Source organism: Cheilinus undulatus, linkage group 2, assembly GCF_018320785.1.
Source record: "Cheilinus undulatus linkage group 2, ASM1832078v1, whole genome shotgun sequence".
NCBI lineage: Eukaryota > Metazoa > Chordata > Actinopteri > Labriformes > Labridae > Cheilinus > Cheilinus undulatus.
In genome coordinates, this window is record NC_054866.1 from 30,103,960 (window position 1) to 30,125,637 (window position 21,678).

At 40.2% G+C, this 21,678-nt stretch overlaps 2 protein-coding genes across 3 annotated transcripts in view; one reads left to right on the forward strand and one right to left on the reverse strand.

Moving 5' to 3' along the window:
• Positions 1-327: 327 nt before the first annotated feature.
• Positions 328-6,808, reverse strand: shox2 (short stature homeobox 2). 2 transcript variants are annotated; one of them, XM_041811343.1, is made up of 5 exons: positions 6,310-6,808; positions 4,506-4,714; positions 2,376-2,433; positions 2,070-2,158; positions 328-1,299 (listed from the first exon to the last, which is right to left on the reverse strand). In XM_041811343.1, the coding sequence occupies exons 1-5, from the start codon at positions 6,572-6,574 to the stop codon at positions 1,051-1,053; spliced, it is 870 nt and encodes a 289-aa protein (XP_041667277.1). In that variant the 5' UTR covers positions 6,575-6,808; the 3' UTR covers positions 328-1,050. The 2 variants fall into 2 exon arrangements, with proteins under 2 accessions (XP_041667277.1, XP_041667268.1); XM_041811334.1 differs by having other exon boundaries at positions 328-1,335.
• Positions 6,809-10,765: 3,957 nt separating this feature from the next.
• rsrc1 (arginine/serine-rich coiled-coil 1) overlaps positions 10,766-21,678 on the forward strand; it is a 201,786-nt gene continuing 190,873 nt past the window's right edge. The window contains exons 1-3 of the mRNA XM_041800236.1: positions 10,766-10,856; positions 11,358-11,546; positions 15,041-15,163. Of these exons, the coding sequence (XP_041656170.1) occupies positions 11,374-11,546; positions 15,041-15,163 (296 nt within the window). The 5' untranslated portion in view covers positions 10,766-10,856; positions 11,358-11,373. The remainder of the gene's footprint in view (positions 10,857-11,357; positions 11,547-15,040; positions 15,164-21,678) is intronic.

Here is a 21,678-nt window from a genome sequence, read left to right on the forward strand (position 1 = left end):
GGAAAAAGTAAAACAATTTTATGAATATTCTTTCTTTTTTTTTCTCATAGAAACCCGTGCCTCAGGTAAGTTCCTTTTCACTGTTATAAAAACATCAAAATTACATACAGAAAGCACATGATTTTTTTAATACACGGAAATAAAGTAAAATACAAAATAAACAAATTCCCCACAAGGCATTCATAAAGCCACTAAATAATAAAAATAATGCATGTTTTTTTGTGTATAAACATATTTTACACGTGCCCGTACCGCTTCGCTTACAGTCCTCCTGCGTGTTAAAAATGGCATTTATGACGTAATCCTTTAAAAAGGGGGGCACATTATTACCTTATATGGACACTAGATCCGGTTATCGTGGCTGGGGAAAAGCTGAGTTTAGCCTACACATAGCCTATATTATAATCTGCCTATAGTCTCACCTTTTACCAGAGGAGGTCCAAACAAGGTCAAACATTCAAGTGAGAGGGGAGCAAAGACAGAGAGAGAGAGAGGAGAGATGGAGACGAGCTCATTCTAACACTGCTTGGGCATTTTTTGATTTTTAGACAAGAAACACTTGGATTAATGTCACTTTGTGTAACCTGCTCTGTCTTTTTACAGAGAAAGTGTTTAAGAACGAGGCCAGCCTCTATTTGAGTTCAAATAAAATCATAACATTAATAATAATAATAATATAATAATAATAAAACAACTGCAGAATGGTTCGCCTTGTTTGACAAAGTATCGACCGTCCCAGCTGCTTCCTCCTCCTCAGAACGTCCTCCTGAAGAAGCGCGTGCTCTCCATTCCCGTCCAAAAATCTCCTCTGCGTAGGCTATCACGTCACAGTCTTTTTCTTTCATTGTCTTTTCTTTATCTCATAAATAGCCTATATTCTTAAAGTTATACTCGCCGTCCTTCATTTAAAAAATCATAAATATCGTCCTTGGATAATTTTTTCTCACTTAGTCCTTGTGTTGTCTCACTTCGTGAGTGTTCAGCGTCTCTCAGTCTCGCGTATGTGGCGGATAGCGCGTGCACGGCTTGCGTCCACCCGGCCACCTGGCGTCACAGTCCCAGCGCAGCCGTGTGCTTTTTGGCCTTCAGTCTCAGGTCGGCGATGCTGGAGTTCTTGCTGGTGTTCTTGGCGGCGGCTGCCGCGGCCACGGCGGATGCAGATTCGGCCGCGAGCGTTGCTAGCGGCAGTCCGAACGGCGGCGCGGGGAACATCATGTAGGGCGCGTGCGCAGCCAGGTGGGAGTGCAGGTGGTGCTGCGCGTGAGCCACGGCGCTGTCCAGCTGCAGCTGCGCCTGCACCTGAAAGGAGAAGGGCGGCACGTTGCAATGACTATCCTACAGGACGGGACGCACGGGTGGGGAGAGAAGGGGGAGAACATGCGTTAACTTTGTGTCTGAGGGTCATTCACTAGTGTCACTGTTGTAGATGTAATCACTGTTTACTCATGTGAGGAGGTGGGATGACCTCGTGCTTAAAGGGGCCATTATTCAGCTGCACTTCATGATTGAACTCTCAGCTTTTCTACCATAGTGTCATTGCGCAATATCACTGGAGGCCATCTTTTTATGAGGTCATTGTTGGGTGTGTTGAGAATTACAGATCAAATGTGAGTTGTATTTATACGTCAATAGCGTGAAATCTGAGCTCAGTTCTGCCTTTTGTCATGTGTAAATCTCCAGGATGATAAACCCAGATTGGAACTAAATAGAGCAAAAATTATATGCAGGATTCACACTGTCCACACACCCTACAACAGGTGCACACTTGTTCTCATCATCCAAATTTCTCCTGATTTTTGAGTGATGTAAAGAAGACATGAGAAAACGTCTTTCATTATCCAACATTAGGACTACCTACTCCAGTAAAGTAGGCATACAAATGCCCCATAAAACAATAGAGGGACTTTTCCAATTAGTCTGTACAGGCTACCCTGTGTTGGCACACTGTTTTTATTGTCACTGTAAGAGTTTTAGTTACCCCCCTACATAGCACTTGTGCAGAGCCTGTGCCAAGACAGCAGTCCGGGGATTGGTCTGGTTTTAAGAGTAGACGCTTCAAAGTGACTTGCCTGTTGGAATGGCATCCGTAAAGCCCCCACGTTGACATATGGCGCTACACGACAAGCTTCAAACTGATTGGCTGCTCCAATCAGGACTCCTGAAAGAAAAAAAAACAGAAGCACAGACGATAGCCTAATTGTGAGGAAAGTCTCCCAAACCACGGTGCTTTCTCTTTTTTTTTGTGCGTAAATACTGCGTAAAGATGAAGGATGCTCTGCGCATTTGAGCCTTGAAATAAAATAGAATAAAACAGAAGTAGTCGTGTGTAGTTTTTTTTGTGTTAATGGGAGCATGCATTCAGGATGAAAGCTTACCTTTATGTAACTGGTTCTCCTGCTTTCTGCATTTGGCTCTTCTGTTCTGGAACCAAACCTGCAGGGACAGAAATTAATTAGAGAGCCGCTGATTGGCAGCTGCTTGTGAGGCCATGTGTAATTCCTCTCAAAGTGACAACAACCGCAGAAAAACAATATCCCCGAGGAGCACTGAAATATTAATGACACAGCTTAACCCCGGATCTGAATTATTTCATTTAGTCTAGGAGAAAAAAGAAAGGGAAGGAAGGAGGGAGGAGAACAAAAATGGAAAAGTAGTAAATCCACGAGAATGAGGGGACATTAAAAGCATATTAGGAGCGTAGAAACACCCTTGTTGAAAATGTGCAGCACTATTGGACTATAATAAATAACCTTGTCAGCGCTGGTTTCATCTTTCTATAGATTAGTGTCCCCGAAGAGTTGAATGGACTCTCAGATATCGAATGGCAGCAACGCTATTACGCTTTTTGGGACATCAGAGCAAGGCGATCTGAGAGCATCTCCCTCTCTCTCTCTCATTAAATGACCGCTGAAATTAATTACCCTTATCTGCACAAAATCCATGTCACAGAAACGCTTAAATAGCCTCGCAGTTTTTGTCTAATCACCGCCATAACACAGAGGAAGAAGAGCGGCTTCAAAGGCAGCACACGTCTCCCTTTTTTCCCTCTTTCTGTTCAAATCGGCGAGCGTCACTTTCAGAGAATTAAAAAACGCCTTGAAACGCAGATTAAAAGATTAATCTGCTTTGAATCTCGTAGACAAAGCTCGGCCCAAATTAGCCCACAATACAACAACATGTCAGTCTGCAGTCTCACATACATTAGGCTCATAAACACAGCGAAAAATATCATATTGATTCATCTGTCAGCTGGCTTCATTTATTGACCACAGTGCATGTCAATCGGAAGTGCTTTGGAGCATCTTCTGCTCTAATTTATAGCCATGATAAAGCCCTCCTGGTATTGATTTTTTTTTAAAGGAGGGAAAAATCTAAATAAATGTATAGTATATGCATGCAACTGGTAAAGAAATAACAGAAAGTAGGAAAGAGAGCGGCCAGAAATAGTAATTTATGTAAATCCCCGAGCTGTGCGCCTTGTCCGGGACACAATGCGCCTTATTGGGGAGATTCCAGATCAGGACGGGAGAGCCCTGCGAAAAGCTGCCTTTAACTTTCTTCAGGGTTGAGTCGTGATCATTTTGGGGCCTCCATTTATGATTTACACATCCTTAAAAAAATGCTGCATCCTCCTTAAATACGTCAACTCCAACTAGTCTGGACTTATTGTAAGGTTTTTAAGTGAAATCAAAAGAGAAGTTCATTCATTGCCCCCTCCCTGCTCCTGTTACACAAGACATGTCTCCCTTCCCTGACTGAACCCCCCCCCCCCCCCCCCTCTCCTCCTCTTCTCCCCTCCTGTCCCCTGAAGCCTTACTGGGTTTCTGCGCAGATGGTGTGTCCCCCATGAAAAAACGACAGCATCACTCCCAAAACAGGAGACTTGTGGTAACATACACCATGAAAGTGAAGGCAAATATTTATAGGCCTTTTTTTTTTGTTACTGTTTGGTCGGACAGTAGAGATTACAAAGGAGTCTCGTGACACAAGAAAGAGAGGCCTGACTGAGACATAAGTGAGATGATTAAGACGACTTAAGAGGGGAAAACGATCGTTTTTGGTAAAAAGAAAAAAAAATGGATATTTTCATGGAAAATCCTGAACTTATTAAAAACTACAACAGCATGGGAATCAGCTGAGCTGTGCCACAAACACACGCCTCTATGAATTCAGTATTAAATGTATTTTTCTCTAATATCAAGCTTGTAAGAACCAGAGAAAGGTTACATTTATTTTGAAATCATTTAAATAGAGAGAGGCCTAAGGAAAATATGACAGTGTGTTTTTTTTTAAATTGCATCCAAACATTTATAGCACTCAAAAATATTTTTCACGCATACACTTTTCCTATAACTGTCATATTTATAATATAAACTATTAATGCTGCTTGGTTTCCCACAATAAAAGGCCTCCTTTCTCAGTGTTATTGTCATTTAAAATATACATAATTGTGATTTTTTTTTTAATTATTATTATTGTACTCTTCAGTAAAGGTCCGTCCCTACCTGTACTCGGGCCTCGGACAGCCCCAGCCTCTGGCTCAGCTCCTCGCGCATGAACGCGTCCGGATAGTGCGTCTCGTCGAAGAGCCTCTCCAGCTCGTTGAGCTGCTCTAATGTGAAGTTAGTCCGACTTCTCCTCTGTTTGATTTTTGTCTGTGTCTCGTCCTCGATGGGTTTCGAGTCCTCTTTTCTTTCCTTCACGTCCGTGGTGCCTGCGTGCGTAAAACAGACCATCAGAGATGGAGAACAGCAACACTCTTTCAGATTGTTTGGCAAACGGGTTGTCCCTCTCGAAATCACATACCCTTCTAAAAACACAGCTTGAAACATCATTTTATATCCCTTACAGTAAAATAAAACGCTCTGAGAGTCTGCAAACACCCCCAAAACGTGCACTCCATCCCTGAGTCAGTGCAAAAAAACTGTGCGAGGAAAGAATATCGATCCACAGCAAACTGAAATAAAACCTCTGATAATAAAAAGAGAAAGCAATACATGCCCTACCAGGCCAGCCCTGAAAGAGCAGCAAGCTATCAGAGCTCGGATGTTTTGTAGAGCTACATAAAGCTCTTTAATTATTTACCGCTTATAAATATGCAACGCTGCATGTGCCCACTGTTGGATGTCTGATACTCGCTTGTATCTGTTCCGCCTTTAACCACGCTGCTGCCCAGGACGAACACATGTCAGTTTTTACAACCAAACTCTGACATGGATCTGCTCCTGAGAGCTGGGACGTTTTCACCAAGGTTTGGAAAATTAATTCACCCAAGAGAACTGCTTGTTTAGTTTGTTTGTTGTCTGGCAAATTGAAGAATAAAAAGGGAATATAATACAGTCTGTGTTATTGAAAACAAATGATAGTTTGCTCATTAACGCTGCGTAAAACCCCCTATATTTATTTGCCTCTTTTTTTTCGTTGGACATAAAAAGATCAAATTAAAGAAAAACATAAACGTTCTAAAATTTCTCTCTTTCAGTTTATTTTTTGCTATCTCTGTAGTGTTCTTTTATTCCAGCCCTCTGCTGTTGCACCTGACTTGCTCTCACACCTGAAACAGACATCCGGTGTCCACAGAGGGACTGCAGAACTGACAGGATGTGATTTCCACCTTTCACGTGCAGGGATGAGTGTGTCAGCTGTTTGAAAGTCTTTTCGTTTAAACAAATGCAGCAGATAAATTAACATGTCTGACTATTGTCTTCTAATAAAAATAAAGGGGGCTACATTGTGATACTGGGGCTCAAATACGCACCACTGATGCGTTTTTACGCATAATTTGCGCATCATTTTTATTTTGTTTCCTTTTATATTACATATGAAAATTGTTTCACTTCTACATTTCATCATATAATAAAAGATGGTGATTGGATTGCCTGAGGCCTTGTTTATAATATTTCTGAGTAAGGCCTTTTGTGGCGCAAAAGGGTAAGTATTGGATTTTAAACCAGACTACAAACTTCAAAAAAGCTGGGAGGATTTTTATGAAGAATGAAAATATTATTGATTCTAGAAGCCTTGAGGAAGGCGACTTTTACCATGCAAAAGGAAAAAACATGAACGAAAACAAATGACTCTCTCTAGGTGAGAAAGAAAAGCTCGATAATGCTGCAACTTGCACTCAGGTCGATAAAATTCAGCTCCCAAAGTCTGCAGCTTCAGTTTGGAGCGTAACAAGACGCCAAAATGAAGATTTTTCTCTGTTTCGCAGATAAAACTACACTGACGCAGACTTTCGTCTACCATACGTCTGTTTTCTCCTCTGTCTTTTCGCAGACCGTGCCAAAGAACACCATGCACTCCTACCGTCTATGAGTTTGGGGCTCCCGGCGTCCCTGATCCTCTCCGGGCCGAGCATGTCCGTCTCCCTGCCCGGCGAGAGCGCCACGTTCCGGGTGACTCCTCCTGCCGCCGCCGCCTCCTCTCGGCTTCCTGGCTCCACGGATAAAGACTCCCTGCTCCCTGCTCGCGTGGAGCCGGTCTCCAACACCTCCCTGTAGGTTATCACTTCCTTCTTCTCCTTCACTTTCTGATCGAAAGACTTCGAGACGAACGCGGTGAGCTCTTCCATCCCTGCCTGCTCTCCTCTTTGAGAAAACACACACACACACACACACACTCACACTCTCACTCACACACTCCTCTGCTCCACGACAGCTTAAGACATCAATGGTGTGGCTCGGTTTAAAGTCGACCCCCACTTTGGAAAATGATGATGATGATGCTTCTAGTGCCAACTCTGGGAAGAAGAGGTAAAAAATATATAAAGAATCAATCTTCTCAGCCAATTCCTCCTCCTTTGGTAGCGGAGTTGGGAACCTGCTGGTGCTCCTCTATTGAAGTCACAGTATTTATACTTTGCGGCGCCTTGCCCCCTTGATCCGTGCAAATTACCTCCCCTCAGGATGCCGGGATGAGCCCCCCTTCCCCTTCTTCACTTATACGAGAGAGAGAGCGAGAGAGAGAAAGAGAGAGAGAGGTAGGAAAAAACATTAAGCAGCACCGTCGCTATTGGCCATTAATCCGAGATTGACAAGAAGGACTAATTAATTTAATTAAGCGCTCATTCGCTGCTATTGTCCTGAGTTAGTTTTTTAAACACCCGGGAGATGCTCATGGATCTCTCTCTCTCTCTCTCTCTCTCTCTCTCTCTCTGCAGGGGTGTGGCTTAAAAATATCTGAAAATGACAAGAGAGAGAGAGAGAGAGACAGAGGAAAGCACATGGATGAAGAGTCCTTCCTCCTCAGTATATCTCTGTGATCTGGGGGAAAATAAGTCACAACGATGATACGGTCAGGAAAAAAAAGAGAGGAAGAGGAGCTTCAGGAGAAAGAAGCAGCTCCAGCGAGCATGTTTGCCTTTAGCCCCGCTTTAAACATAGTTGGCTTTGGCCTGCTGCAGTTTTTATTCTTAAGTTATAGTCGTCTCGAGATTCGTGCTTTTATTTTGAAATGCAGTGTCACTGAAAAATGGTTTAATTCGTAAAACAAAGTTTTAATCAGTCAAAATAATGTTTATTCTTCTAATTAAAATAATAATAAGCAGAAAATAAAGATATCGAGCATACTGAACGTTTAAAAAACAACAGTGATTTAATCTATCAAAGTTTTTGGGACAAATTATTCGGTCCCACCGCTTTGCAGCGTTTCTTTACGTTTCTAATCTGCAATTATGTATTTCAAATTGTCATCATTAGTGAGCCTATATCGCTTAATATTAATTCTCAGTGGACTTTTTAAGCCATTAGGATGTTAAATAGCAGCTAAACGCTTCATTACCATGCCTCTTGCGATGTTTTGCCATTGGGCTCACTAATTAGTAACGTTTTCAACTCGCCTCTTTTTTCCCGCTGAAATCATCATCGCTTATATTTGCAAAAAATAAATAAACAATGTTTGAGTTGCGGTGAAGGTTAGGAAATCAGCTCAAAGAGAGAGAGAGAGAGCGAGAGAGAGAGGGGGAGAGCAATTAAATGAGGAGGAAGAGGCGACATATATGCATGGAGGAAACAGGAGACAGCGGGATTCTGAACACATCGGGATGAATTTGATGCAAAATTAAGCGTGTTTATTGATAATCTATATAAAGCCCCATTTCCACACTAGAGCTCCAACAATTCCCCTAATTAAATATTAACAGTGTTTCAGCTTGAACCTTAGGCATTAATTACGATGATTTCTGCTGCAGCTCAAAGCAGGCTGAATTCCTAATCGCACTGATAAGCAGCCTCTTGTGTCTATTTGCAGTCAAATCTCCATTATCTTGTTTCTATCTGCCGTCCTTTATTGATTTATTTACTCATTCATGTTGTCAGTGAAACTGGTCGTTTATGCCCCTTTATTCGTTTTTTTTCTACTTTAAAAATAAATAAAATCGGGAAATTAGTTATTCTATATTTTGTAAATGTTTGAGTGAATTGCATTTTCAGCCCTGTGTGTTGAAAATAGTCTGTTATAAATCCAAGCAACAGTAACTTCATTCAAATATTGACAACCTCTGATTTTTTCTCTATTTGCTTAATGTCCACTTATACACTGTAAAATAAAATGAGTTAAGCATACCTACAAATGAAAAAAAAAAAAGTGGAAACTCATGATTTCATATCATTTATTCTAAATGCTCTGCAATTACACTAATTTAATATTTCTGAGTAATAAATACTGATGCTAATGTTGTCATTTTAAATGCGCTGTACTCATTTTAAATTAATTATTGTAAGTCTTCGATGCTAGTTTAAAACGTATTAAGTGATCAAAACTGAGATTCAAATGTTTATTTGAGTTGTATTTATTTATTTTATTTAACCTTTATTTAACCAGGTTGGTCCCATTGAGATCAACCGATCTCTTTATCAAGGGAGACCTGACCAAGAGTGGCAGCAATACACAGCTTCATCAAACAATACACTCAGGCTGATACAGTAAAAATGAAGTGATAGGAAACAATCGTAAGTCATCAGTTAAAGCAGTGACGTTGCTGTACTTAAGCAAAATCTTCTACTTTGAGTGTGCAATACTTCTAATTAGGACTAACAAGATTAATCACATTAATTGCGATTAACTAATGATTTCTCAAAAAATAATTTAGAAATGATGGCATACTTTATTGTCTCTATTAATACACTGTTCAAGCCCCTTCTCCGTCTCCCTGCAGCCACAGTGATGTAAAATAATCCACCACTGCTCTTTAATGTCTCATTTCACTTAAAAACCTCACAGACAGCCCAGTGGACATGTCAAAAGTCCTCTGTACCTTTTGTTATCAAATATTCAATGTCTTACCGACCCCTATTTCTTTTTCAATCCATAAAAAGTTCCTTTTTCCGTGGTAAAGTTCATGTCATGATCTTCATTCTACCTATTAAAGCAGGCCTGTTTCCAAACAGTAAGTCAATCACCCTTGGTTTAAGACATTACAAAAATCCAGAATGATATAAGAGCTATTTTAAAAGCAAAATGGTCGAATTTTAAAATGCCATAAAAAGGGTGTGATTGATCGTGATTAACTATAACTTCTATTAACTTCTTATTAATCAAAAATAAAAATGTTAATCTTTCGACAGTCCTACTTTTGATTCAACAATTTTTAGTGCACTGTCAACCCTGGTAGGATCATATAACTTAAAATATTATAGGTTTCTGATTAGCTTAAAAATTCAAGTAGTACTCACTAAATAAATAGTTTTTAAGACATTTTAAGTCACCATTCCACCTAACGTAGGCTAACTTAAGCAATTAATATGCAACAATGGCTGTTAGTGACCCACTGAACCAGTGGCTGATGTCTCATTAAAGTTCAGGGAGCTCTGCAATTATCATCAACACCCCCAGGGAAGACCTATTTAACTAAGATGGTAACTTCACTCTCTGTGCAAAATGAGGTAATGCCCAAAGGCATTCTGGGAAAACTGTGTAGATTAATGGATGGTAGTGATGATAGTCAAATAAGTCGAGTACAATGACAAAAAAATCTTAAATTGAGCACTGTTAACTTTAAAATTAAAATGTTTTCTGTCAACTCAGAAAAATAGATCTGAAATAGCTATTTTGGAGTTTAAAGTACACACAGCTAATTTTTACACAACTTTTTACAGTTCAATCTTACAGTGCAGGGAAAAAAGTTCTAAATACTTAATTTGTTTAAAACAAGTAAAGTTAAGTAAATCAAGTTCTTTAGCTTTTATGGCCAGAGATTACAAGTAACTAGTTTATATGTGTTTATACGGGTTACAAAAAAAACTGAGTTCAACAGTGTTTCTGAGTAGCATTGATGTTATCTTTTTTTACAGTGTACTTGGATCGAAATGAAATATTAAAGAAGTTATTACTGTAAATAAATTGGACAAAGTGGATAGTTAAATAAAAAATGGAGGATGCATGCAAAATAAGGTTAAAAAGTTAAGAAAATATGATGCCTTTTTTTTCAGGTCACTCATACTTTTGCGATCAAGACTGTTCTGTGATATAAAAAACAAAAAAGGTTCTGTTTTCAACAAAATGAATTTTACTCTCTTCTTGCAAAAATTTAAATGAACTATGCTTAAGACCCTCAAATCTGACTAGATCACCTCAAGCTAATTTAATTACATTGTCATATTTCATTTTCTAAAAATTATTTGAAAAAATAATTAAAACCTTTTTAATGGCTCAAGATATTAGTGAAACAAAGTAATTAGGTCGTATTATGATACCTCATGAGAGCAGTCCCTCATCGATTGCTCTGTGTTTGACTCCTCTGTCTGGAGTAAATCCGTGCACTCTGGTTCGATGAGTCGAGTCTTGTGTACAGTGCATGGCTGTAATGTGGAGCTTCACAGAGGTTTAAAGGAGAGAAGCGGGATTTTCATTTCAAGGTAACTTCTTGATTGTTTATTTTTGTCTCTCTGTAATGTTTACCGACTACAGTGTGAGACATGCGTGCCTTACGTGATTACAAGTCTCCGGTTCATACAGCCAGCCACAACAAACCGCTATTTGAGTTAGCAATGATAGCATGCTAGCTAGCCTCAGCAGAGAAGAAATGTCTTTATCTTTGTTGTTTTTTTCTTGACATGAGTAAGAAAGGTGTTACCTGAGCTAGTAAGTTGATTTCGTCCCCACACTGTTACTTGTACACCTATAGTTGCGAAGACAAGCGAAAGAGCTACATGTTAACAGCTAGCTTATGAACATCTACATCTTCAAAGGACCACTTTTGTCCCAAGTGGCTAAAATAATAAAACATTTTGTGTGTAATGGAAGATTAATGTTCTTTCGGGTGCTCACATATTTAAATTAACACCGATCTTGCATGACATTTATACTAACTGTCAGTTTTCTCATGCGCGTGTCTCATCATGCGTTTGTTATTCCAGCTGACAGTCAGCCAGGATGGGTCGGCGCTCGTCTGACAGTGAAGAGGACAGCCGGAGCAGGAGAAGGAGAAAGCAGCGTCGTCGGTCATCCTCCTCTTCTGATTCGTCTTCTTCCTCCGGCAGCAGGGTGACCAGCAGCCGGAGCCGGAGGTCCAGCCGTCGGAGTCGATCTCGCTCCAGAGACAGAAGGTGAGAGTGGATAGCATGCTGTCTATGTATCATCTGAGTAACTGGTGTTAATGCTGATGTGTCCATGTGAAAGACAGACTGTATGTCATTTCCAGGGGCTCTGTTGCTGAATTAAAGAGTCATCAAAATGCATTTCCACTTCCTGGTTGCAAAGCTAAACCATGGTTTAATAATATTGCTAATTTTCTTGCCTTTTTAAGACTAACCTCCTGACTTAGCAGCCCAGCTACAACAGGGGGTTTCTCTGTGTTCTGGTTGACATCAATTCTAAGGGTTATTTTTGGCTTTTTGTCTTTATTGAATGTAAATCTGAGGAGAGACCGCACATTTTGAGAGGAGTGTTAACTCTTCCAATTTAGCAAGCGCCAATGCAATAGATCTATTTTATTACTTCTTTACTTACTTTCTTACTTACTTACCTACACTAACACTATATCTATACTATATGACAATCTTTCACCACAAGACATGGCAACGCTTTGGACATCTTGTTGAGAGTTGAGGAGCTGCTTATAGGGCCCTGCAGGAGTGCCTTAGCTAGTGAATAGGCATTGGTGTTAGGTTGTCAAAATTTTCAATATTTCTGACATCATATTGCTCTAACCAGCTCTAACCTCATCTGCTTCCTTTGTTTATGACAGTGGCTGGTAATCAGCATTGTTTACCTTACCACGTACCTAACTCCCTAAAAATAATCACACATTGTAAAGTTTTTGCCCCAGCTTTTCTTATACCCAAACACACTTTGCAAACAAAAAAGGCTACATGTTGGGTTTAGACCCACCAATTGAGAACCATGGCTTTAAATGATACATATACATTATTTTCAAAGTTTCAACCCACAGCTGCCTCAAGAAGGAGAGAGAGAGTGAAAGAGAGAGAGGGGGGGTGGAGCACAGTGGTGGTTGATCAGGTAGAGAGTGAGTGCAGCTAGTGACGAAGTGGTGGTACAGAGAAGTAAAATACTATTTTCTCTGTGTGGCTCTTTCTGCTTCATCAGACTCTACACTGGTGGCTGTTTTATTTACCAGTCAGCAAATACGTTTGTTAAGCTACTTTATCATCTCACTAAAATTCCTGTTATCTTTAGTGTCTGTTGCAGACATCTAGAGACCAGAGAAGAGACAGCAGTAACCTGCTCCCTTAAAGTTTTTCCTCACACCTTTGGACTTTTGACTGTGCCCTTCACATCCTTATAAAAGCACTGACAACCATGAAATGTGTTGAGAATAAGAAAGAAATTACAGACATTCTGGAATGTGGCTGCTGGATTATGGCAAAAATCATAATCCAGATTATTTTGATTGACATTGAGATCATGTTCATAAAACATAATTACTTGTCAATTTTGCAACATCTTATCCAACTTTAACCGTTTTTAACGCTCTTGAAATAGAAACTGGATTAATTGCCCAACACTATTCTGAAATAAGTACCATTATTCAGTTAATGTGTGAATAATCCCATGTGGGATAGGTCATGTAAATGGCCAGACATGTAAATAAATAAATTCATTGGGCAGCCATGTTTTTAATTAGCTGTGGTCCTTTGCTGTTATGTATGCTGATGTTGGAATAAAGAGATTACAATAGTCCAGAAGAAATAAACCTATAGATCACTTTCTTAGTAAACTGGAGAATGAAAATGAACTGATTTGGTTAATTGTCTCTGTTACAAAGTGAAAGACTCTACTCTGATATGACCCAGAAATGAAATTAACAAGTTTTGATTGAGTCTAAGCTAATTTTAAAGCTTAAACTGGCACAGTTATGCGTGTATTCTTGGTAGAGGTTATCTGAGAGAGGAAGATAGTTTGAAGTTTAGGAGACATGGCTGTTTGTAGATTTCTCATTTTGTGTCCTGTCTCAAAAAGTAAGTGCTATCTGAAGGCGTGTCTCATCGGAGAAATAAAAGGTCACACACAAATGCTACTCCTCGTGTTTACAAAATCCCTCACTTTGTAATTTAGCAGCTTCACCACTAATCCGACATCTTCTCAAGTGGCCAGTAGCTGGACGTGGCCTCCTCCTTCTGTCCACAGCTGCCACTGGCTGTGTGCTGCTGTTCAGACAAGGCCAGTTGATTGTAATTATTTATGAAGCTTGGTCAAGGTCCATTACTGCTGATTGGAAGTCACTGGCTGTCTGTAAAGGGGAGTGGGGTGGTGTAAACCCTAGGACCACAGCCCCTCATCTATTAGCCATATGTTTTGATCAATTAACTAAGACCTTGTGTGAGTCTGTTTGTGCCAGACTTGTTCTGTAAATAGGCTCATATGAAAGAGGACACACATGGTCCAGCACTGCAACCTGCACATGTACAAATGGTATAAACAAACCTCACATGTGCTAATACATTAGAGAGCTTCCTTTACTCGTGCAAGTGTTTGGGCTGTTGCGTGTTTATTACATTAAGTCCATGCAGGATTTAGTGAAAATGTGTGAGCTTACACCAACCTCCAGAAAAACTCCTCAGCTCACTCCTGTGTGTTTTCTCTGTGTAATGTGTGAAGCGGCTGTACCAGGGCTGCGGAAGTTATTTCATAAGGGCCCCGCTCGTGGGATCCAGCCTTTGGAATACTAATGGATCTTTCCTGCGCTCCTCTAAGTGGTACAAATCTGGTTTGATAGTTCAGCCTCTCCGTTATTTGTATTGCTTTTCCTTTTTCTCCCCTTCCCCTCAATCTTGAAGAGCTCCCATAGGACTGCCTATGTTTTTTCAGTGTGTGCTCAAAGATTTGGGTGTTTTTAGCTTTGGCGAAACAAAAGAAGAGATTTTAAATAATGAATATTGCTCAAACTGTTTGCGCAGCAGAAGAGAGGGGGGAGGTTTCTGCATTTACATTCAGCCCCATAAATGCCTCCTGCTACATGATATCAATAGGAACGCGGTGTGAGCAGTGTTTGGAAAATAGAAGCTACACACACCGCTGTAGCCACATTAAAGAGCAGCGGAGCACCAAAGGGCCCCTGTGGAGGAACTGTAGGGCAGCCTGCGTGGCTCTGCTGCTCTTGGCTGTAGACGGGCATGTTCACTAATGCAAAGTAGCCGTCAGCTGTTCTCATGTTTTGGAGGTTGTCTGGGACATTTGGACATATTTGCCCCTTAAATAAACAGCAAAACAAATTAGAAATAAAGTTTTCACTCATGTGGAGAGGGATGAATTTCCAAGGATGGCGTTTGATTTGATGTGGTCAACGAAAACAAGGCATGTTTTATAGAAAATAAACTCAGAAAAACTATACAATTGAGCTGAATGACAATGGTAATATCTTTCCAAATAACAAATGTATGTTCTCAGAAATTCTGGGAGCTTTTTTCCCCCTGTAAACCACATTCAGAACACATTTACATGTTTCACTGGTGCAGATTTGCCAGAAACACAAAATGATTAATTGCAGAAACAATAACCCCGCTGTCTGATTGATGTTTAGTTTTGAGGATCCTGCCAGTAATAGAAATTAAATTTGTTTGTTTTTGTGTCCGTGGGCCAGGAGGAGAAAACGTTCCAGCAGCAGTTCGTCTCACAGTTCATCTTACAGGAGGAAGAGTCACAGCGGGGAGAGAGACAAAGGGAGGAGCCACCGCTCGCACAGGTCCCGCAGCCGAGACAGAAGGTAACACCAACTCTCTTCTTAAACACAAACACTTTGAATTCATTAAGTCTTTAATGGACAAATCAACTAAATCTTTTTCAATCAAAGTTACGAAAGAATTATACTATATACTATGAACATATTATACTTTACATTAATGCTGTATTATTTAAATCTTACAAAATGGAGGGTTCCTGGAAATACTTTAAAAGTCTTTAAAGGTCTTTATGTGGGCTTTTTGAATTTAAGGCCATGAACCAGGGCTGTCAAACTCAATCACAGCAGAGGCTGGCTTCTGAATTTAAGTTTAACCTGAGAGCCTAACAGGGTCAACATTCAACCTTAAACGATCAGCCCCATTTTCACCAGAAATGAATTATGGGGAAAAAACTTAGAACTAATGACAAATGATTTTAAGATTTAAAAAAGTCAAAATAATTAGTTTAAAGGCTCATCTGAGATAAATCTGAGATAAACAGCAAACTTTCTAGTTAAAAAGGCCAAAACACAAAATTAAAGGTCAAATATATGAGAAAGAAAGTCAAAATCATGAGATTTAAGTCAAAATATGAGAGCAAATCTGAAATTGTGAGTTTACAAGGTCAAAATATGATATAAAACTCAAAATCATACGTTTTAAATGTAAAATAGGAGTTAAGAATTGAAATTGTGACTCTAAAAGGGGAAATTACGAAAGAAGAACTGAAAATCATGAACTGAAAAATCATAATATGAAATACAACGTCAAAATTATTAATTTAAGTCAGAATTCTGAGGTGCAAAATTAGTAAGACTTAACAAGGATATTTCAATTACCATGGTTACGTTTGCATTTTTGTACTGGAGGAAGTCTGCAGACCTCATGTCCATGTTTCAGTTTTAATAAAAATATGATATGATCTTGCCGGCCAGGTATAACTCTACCATGGGCTGGATTTGGCCCAGGGCCTTGAGTTTGACATCCCAGCCATCAAACATCTTAAAAAGTCTTATTTTTACTTAACAGAAGCCACTTTGACTAAGATGTGTCTTTATCCATTCTTCATTTCTCACTACATTTATCAGATGTTTTTGCATAAATGCTTGTAGTGTCTGTTATGATTAACATCACTGTACAATATATTGATATCAAAGAGGCATTAAATGTGCCAGAAACAGTCAATGTTGGGTTTTTATGACCCTAAAATGAATCATATCAGTTGACATTTCATTAACTGGTGCACTGTGACATCTTACCGGCCTCTCATTTTTGACTGCTCAAGAAGTTGTATTAAATTTTCTCATCTCAGGTCTTAAAAAATCTTAAATTTGATTCTTAAAAGTGTTGTCACAAGTGTAGGAAACCTGAAAAAAATCATTTAAAAAGACCATCAAAATATAAAAAACCTGAGGATGATGATTTCTGTACAAGTGGTGGGCATCTTTTTTAATAAAATGCTTAAATGACACGGAAGAGAAGCTGAAGAGATTCCATGAAAAGAAGGAGAAACGAGCTGCGTCATTAAGGAGTGACCAGAAAATTGGACTTGAAGCCCTTTTCGCTGTTTGTATTACAAATCAGTATGTGGAATTCCATTGCAGACTTTTCTTATTAAAAAAGCAATAAGACTTTTGGAAGTTTACTTCGGTGTAAACAAACACATCTTTTGGTATTTATGCTTCATGTCATCAGAGGGAGCCACATGGAAACTTGCGTCTTAGATCTGGATGAGCATGTCGCGTGTGCGTGTACTTGTGTCTCAGTTTGCCCTCACTATCCTTCTCACTGTGTGAAACAGAGACCCGTAGAGACAGCAGGTCACAAGCAACACAAAACCCTATTTTTCCTCAATGTCCTCTGGCAGTAGCTCTTCTTTCCCTCAATTAAAACTTCATTACCCATACATCCTCTGTTGAACTATGATTATAGTAAGTGTAGCTTGCCTTTTTTTGCTAACTTAATCATGCAGTACTAATGTACACCTGGACCATACTTTTCTGCATTTCTCTCTCTCACACTCACAGCCATAGACAGACGTGTTTCCCTTTCAGAAACATAATAGCAAAGTCTCCCTGTGTGGTGGTCCATGTCATTAGCATAGCTAATCTGTTGCTAATGAACCAGTAAACTGTGCTGTTCTTTAAATCCGTCTCACACTCACACAGACACACATTGTGACTCACATAAAAACACGCACAGATGCACAATTGAAGAAAAGGTTGTCATAATATATGCGTGAGCGAGGCCCCTTTGTTTACTTGTGTATGGCTGCGGGGGAGAGCAGAGATCATTTTAATCACAAAGGAAAAAAGTGTTTTAATATCTCCATTACAGAGGTTTGAGGACGAATTGATGATGCGGCAGAGATGTTTTGACACAGGGAGGTGGATGATGGAACCATGAAAAAACACAACGCTGCAGCCCTCCGCCCTCACGGTCACAGAACATTTCAGAATAAGGAACACATTTCTGTGTCGAGCTGAAACCATTTATGGGCAGAATTTAACCAAACAGTTTCCCTCACTCCTCTCCATGGCAGTCACTGGTGATTAAAACATCAGTAGAAAATGGTGTGGTGCGAGATGAAGGGTGGAGGGGATTTGGGGGAGATTTAGAACTACAGTCGATGACATCGGTGTTTACAAACGCTGCGCTGTGATTAGGAGGGTTGCGTTGTGTAATCGGCTTAGTGGTGAGCGAGGAGCAGGTGGGTTGGGCCGGTGTTGGTGGGGTGTTACGAGGTGGAGGCGACACTGGATGTGGGGACGTGCAAGATGATGGCATTAATGATAAATTTATGCAGTTTTGTGGTGGCAGCTGCAGTTTGTGTCTGCAAAAGTTTGTCCTCGATCGCCACATGTGTGCTCATGTTTTAGCATTCAGAACAATCTAATTGAAATGCAACTGAAGCTGATTTGATTACATGATGAGCTGATTTGTTGATCATCTTAAGAATAATCAGAAAAAACAAATCTACTTAGCATTTATATCATTTTTAAGGGAACTGTAGAAAAAACAAATTACTTTCAGCTTGAAATGCGAGGATGGTGCTGCTTTCTTCCTGTGTCCTCTTTTTGGATTTTACATTGGTATTATTAGGAACTTTAGCAATTTAAAGAGGTCACATTGTGAGTAATTAATAAAGCTTGATGCTTAAGAAAACTGTTTTTTTGATGCCATAAATGGGACTAATTAATAAAGCAATCTCATGTAAAGATGCTGTATCAGTTTTTTAGTTTTATAATCCTACTGTACAGCTCTGTAGTGGTATATTGCTCATTCTGCATCCTCTGTGGATGTAGAATAAAAGCAGACCAGTGTGCACCATGCACAGGTGCCCTGCCTGCCATTAGTCAGCGATGTGTGTGTTGAATAAGAGTGCCTGAGCTGGCTGAGAGTCTGGCTGATGGATCAGAGGAGGATTGAGTGGACAGGACCTCATGATTGATAGGCAGACAGGATATGAGGTGCTGCCTGCCTCCCCCACCCTAACCACAGCGACCTGGGCAGCACCTTCAGAATATGAAAGAGAGAGGTGAGAGAAAAAGACCTAGTGCGAGGAGCGGAGAGAAGAAAGCGAGAGGGGACGTGAAGTTAGGAGAGAATGGAAAAGTGTAGGTCGAGTTAGCGCAGGAGAGAGAGTGAGTGGAGAAGATCCTGCAGGAGGAAAATGAAGAGGAAAGACAAAAGCGAGCCCCGGTAGAGAGAACAGATAGGCCTGAGAGAGGGATATTATTCAGAAGAAATGAGAATAATAACGTCTGCATGGGAATATTGCAGGGAGGAGAAGATTAGGACCATAGTGAGGCCGTCGTGGGTTGAAGGGAGGGAATATTATTACCTTCTTTTCTATCTCTCATGTATAAATAAAAAATAAAGACATACATGAAATAAGAATAATGCTCTATCTTGTGTTTACCATCTATCCTTGCTTACTCCCTCGCTCTTCTCCTTTTTCTTCCTGCCCTCAATCAGAGGAGGGCCAGGTCCCCCAGAGGCAGTCAATCTTGCCCTGAAATGTAAAAGAGACAAGAGGAGCAGATTACCTATTTGCCATTAATGTTTATTCTCTTTGATGTGAACAGGCAGATCAGGCTGTGTGAGGGTGTGTGTGTGGGAACCAGTGAGGTTGATTGAGCGCATGCATGTATGCACAGATTTGCGTGAATGCATGTTCATAGGGAGGTGGTGTCACTGCGCAGTCCGCTGGGGGGAGAGCAGAGCGGAGCACGACAGCAGTGGTGTACAGTGATCTGAGGTGTACCGGGCCAACAAAGACGGCGCAGCCTCTCATCACAGTTGGATCACAGGCTCGTCTTTAGGTGAGGCTTGGCGATGAGCTTTTATTGGCCGTCACAGCAGGGGTTAATCGTGTGTGGCTTCAGTCAGTCATTCTGTCAGTCCTTCATTCACTTAACAGGCGCACTGTTAGAAGACATGCAGGAATGGCAGGTGCGACCAGTACCCCACTTGACCCATCAAAGCGAAGCTCTCATTGGTCAATACTCACACATGTATGCATGCATGTACTGCAGGGGTGCGCACAAATGCTTACGTTTTCCTCATTAATATTTCAGGCCTGTGTTGAGTTAGCAGGGCAAAGTGCTAGTGTCAGGATTTAGCCCTGCTAACATCGGAGTGCCTTCATCAGTGAGCGTCTGTCATGGTTTTAAGGAGAGTGAGACCTCTAATTACATGTCTGTTCCCTAGAGGAGAAAGATAGCAAGCTGAACATACCACCCTCCATGCCAGGAAAGCCAAACCAGAGTCAGGATTATCACAATCCTTTTCACACTCGCACTACTGGAAATATTTGGAACATTTCAGGATAGACTGCCCCTGCAAATTTCCATTTGCACTCTTTTTCTGTCTTTTATGTTATCTGCTCACCTCATGTCTACACTTTTGCTTTCAAACAAGATGCATTTTCTACAGCTGAGCAATATATTGAGTTAAAATATATCCATGAATTTTAAAAGGAGTTATAGGTCAAGACAATCTGGTTGATATCAATATAGTTTATGTTATGTTAGTGAGTGCAGTGCAGAATGAGTTGGCCTAATCCTCAGTAAAAAGATTGCTTACAGCCAGAAGTATCTCATGGTAATACGCTTATTGGCCACACAATGATCTATTTGAAATCTTTAGTGTCAATGGGGAATTGTGATTTTATTTAAATTAAGTAGCTTTATGCTTTACGATATCAAGATATGATAAAGTTTAGTGACACTTACAGCTGGCTGTTTCCTATCTGGCTAAATGCGCATTTAAATTGCATTTAACTGATTAGTCTAAAGTGGTGAAAATGCTCAGAAAATAGTCAAATTCATCACAGAGTCATTATGTCAGTGGAAGTACAATGTGAGGCTGAAAAGCTGAGCAGAATTTGGCTAAAGTTAGCACCTTAGTTCCTCTTTAAAAATACTGTTGTAACCCCATGATTTGTAAAGGACTATAGTGAGCTACCTAAGGAAAAAAGTGTGGGCTGTAAGGTTGTGTTCCCAGGCTATTTCCCTATTCCGCTAAGCACCCATTTAAATTGCAATCAGCCGACTAGTCTAAAGAGGAGAAAATGCTTACAGAACTGTCAAATTCATGATGGAGCCACTGTGTCAGCGGGTATGATATAAAACCAATATTCTGTGTAAAGGCATGGCTAAAATTAGCAGTTAGGCTCCTTCCTCTTTTTAGATTAATATTGTGTTTAACTCATCAGTTTGGCTAGTTATCCATGGGTATAACCCTAAACAGCCTACGTACAACTCTATTTCTGTTTTCAAATTCTGCAATACTGTGCTGTTCCTGTGTTATGCTAACCGCCAACTTCTCATATTTACGTCTGGTGACGAGCTGGGCGAAAGGCAGGAAGGCACTGACCATTACCTGAAGCTACAGTGGCTATTAGTGGCAAAAGGCTCCGTTACAGTTTTAAAAGAGCATTTGACCGGGATTTCATGCCTGTGTTTACAAACATGCTAGACAATTAATTTAACTGAATCATAAATCTTGTGCCAGCTTTGTCATATGAACTTAACTGTTTAGCCGGCTAACTGTGCACATCCTTATTTCAATGTTGTCCAGCTCTGGCGTTTTTAACCTCAAAAGTCTTCCTTGACTCTGCCATATGTGTATGCGTCTCTAACAGTTACTGATGTCGAACAAGAGATGCCAAAAGGAAATCGTGTACTTTCCTGGTTAAAGTGAGCATTGCAAAATACATTTTTTCAGATTGCAAAATATTTTTTTCAGATTGATTTAAATTGTCCTTGCTTGATTATAACATGTGATGCAAGGTTTTGTAATATCCATAGCAGTGGTCCTGAACTTGGGATCCCGGCCTCCAAGGGGAGATGCCAAAGATTTCAGAGGGGCGTGAGCCTTTGTCTGCTCTGAGGTCAAAAAGTAGGTTTGCATATTTTTTTGTTTGTTTGTTATTTTTTTTTTTTTTTTATTAATAATTATTTTTGGGCCTTTCCATGCCTTTATTTGTTGGAGCAAGGACAGTGGATAAACTTGGCAACAGCGAAGAGAGTAGGGAGAGACATGCGGTAAAGGG

Bases quoted from the DNA above. Each gene is read 5' to 3' on its own strand.
- shox2 (XM_041811334.1), bottom strand. From the start codon at position 6,574: ATGGAAGAGCTCACCGCGTTCGTCTCGAAGTCTTTCGATCAGAAAGTG. The intron at 4,715-6,309 runs GTAGGAGTGCAT...TTACGCACGCAG, and splicing joins GAGCCCCAAACTCATAGACG to GCACCACGGACGTGAAGGAA. The intron at 1,336-2,069 runs GCAAGTCACTTT...CCCGTCCTGTAG, and splicing joins TACGGATGCCATTCCAACAG to GATAGTCATTGCAACGTGCC.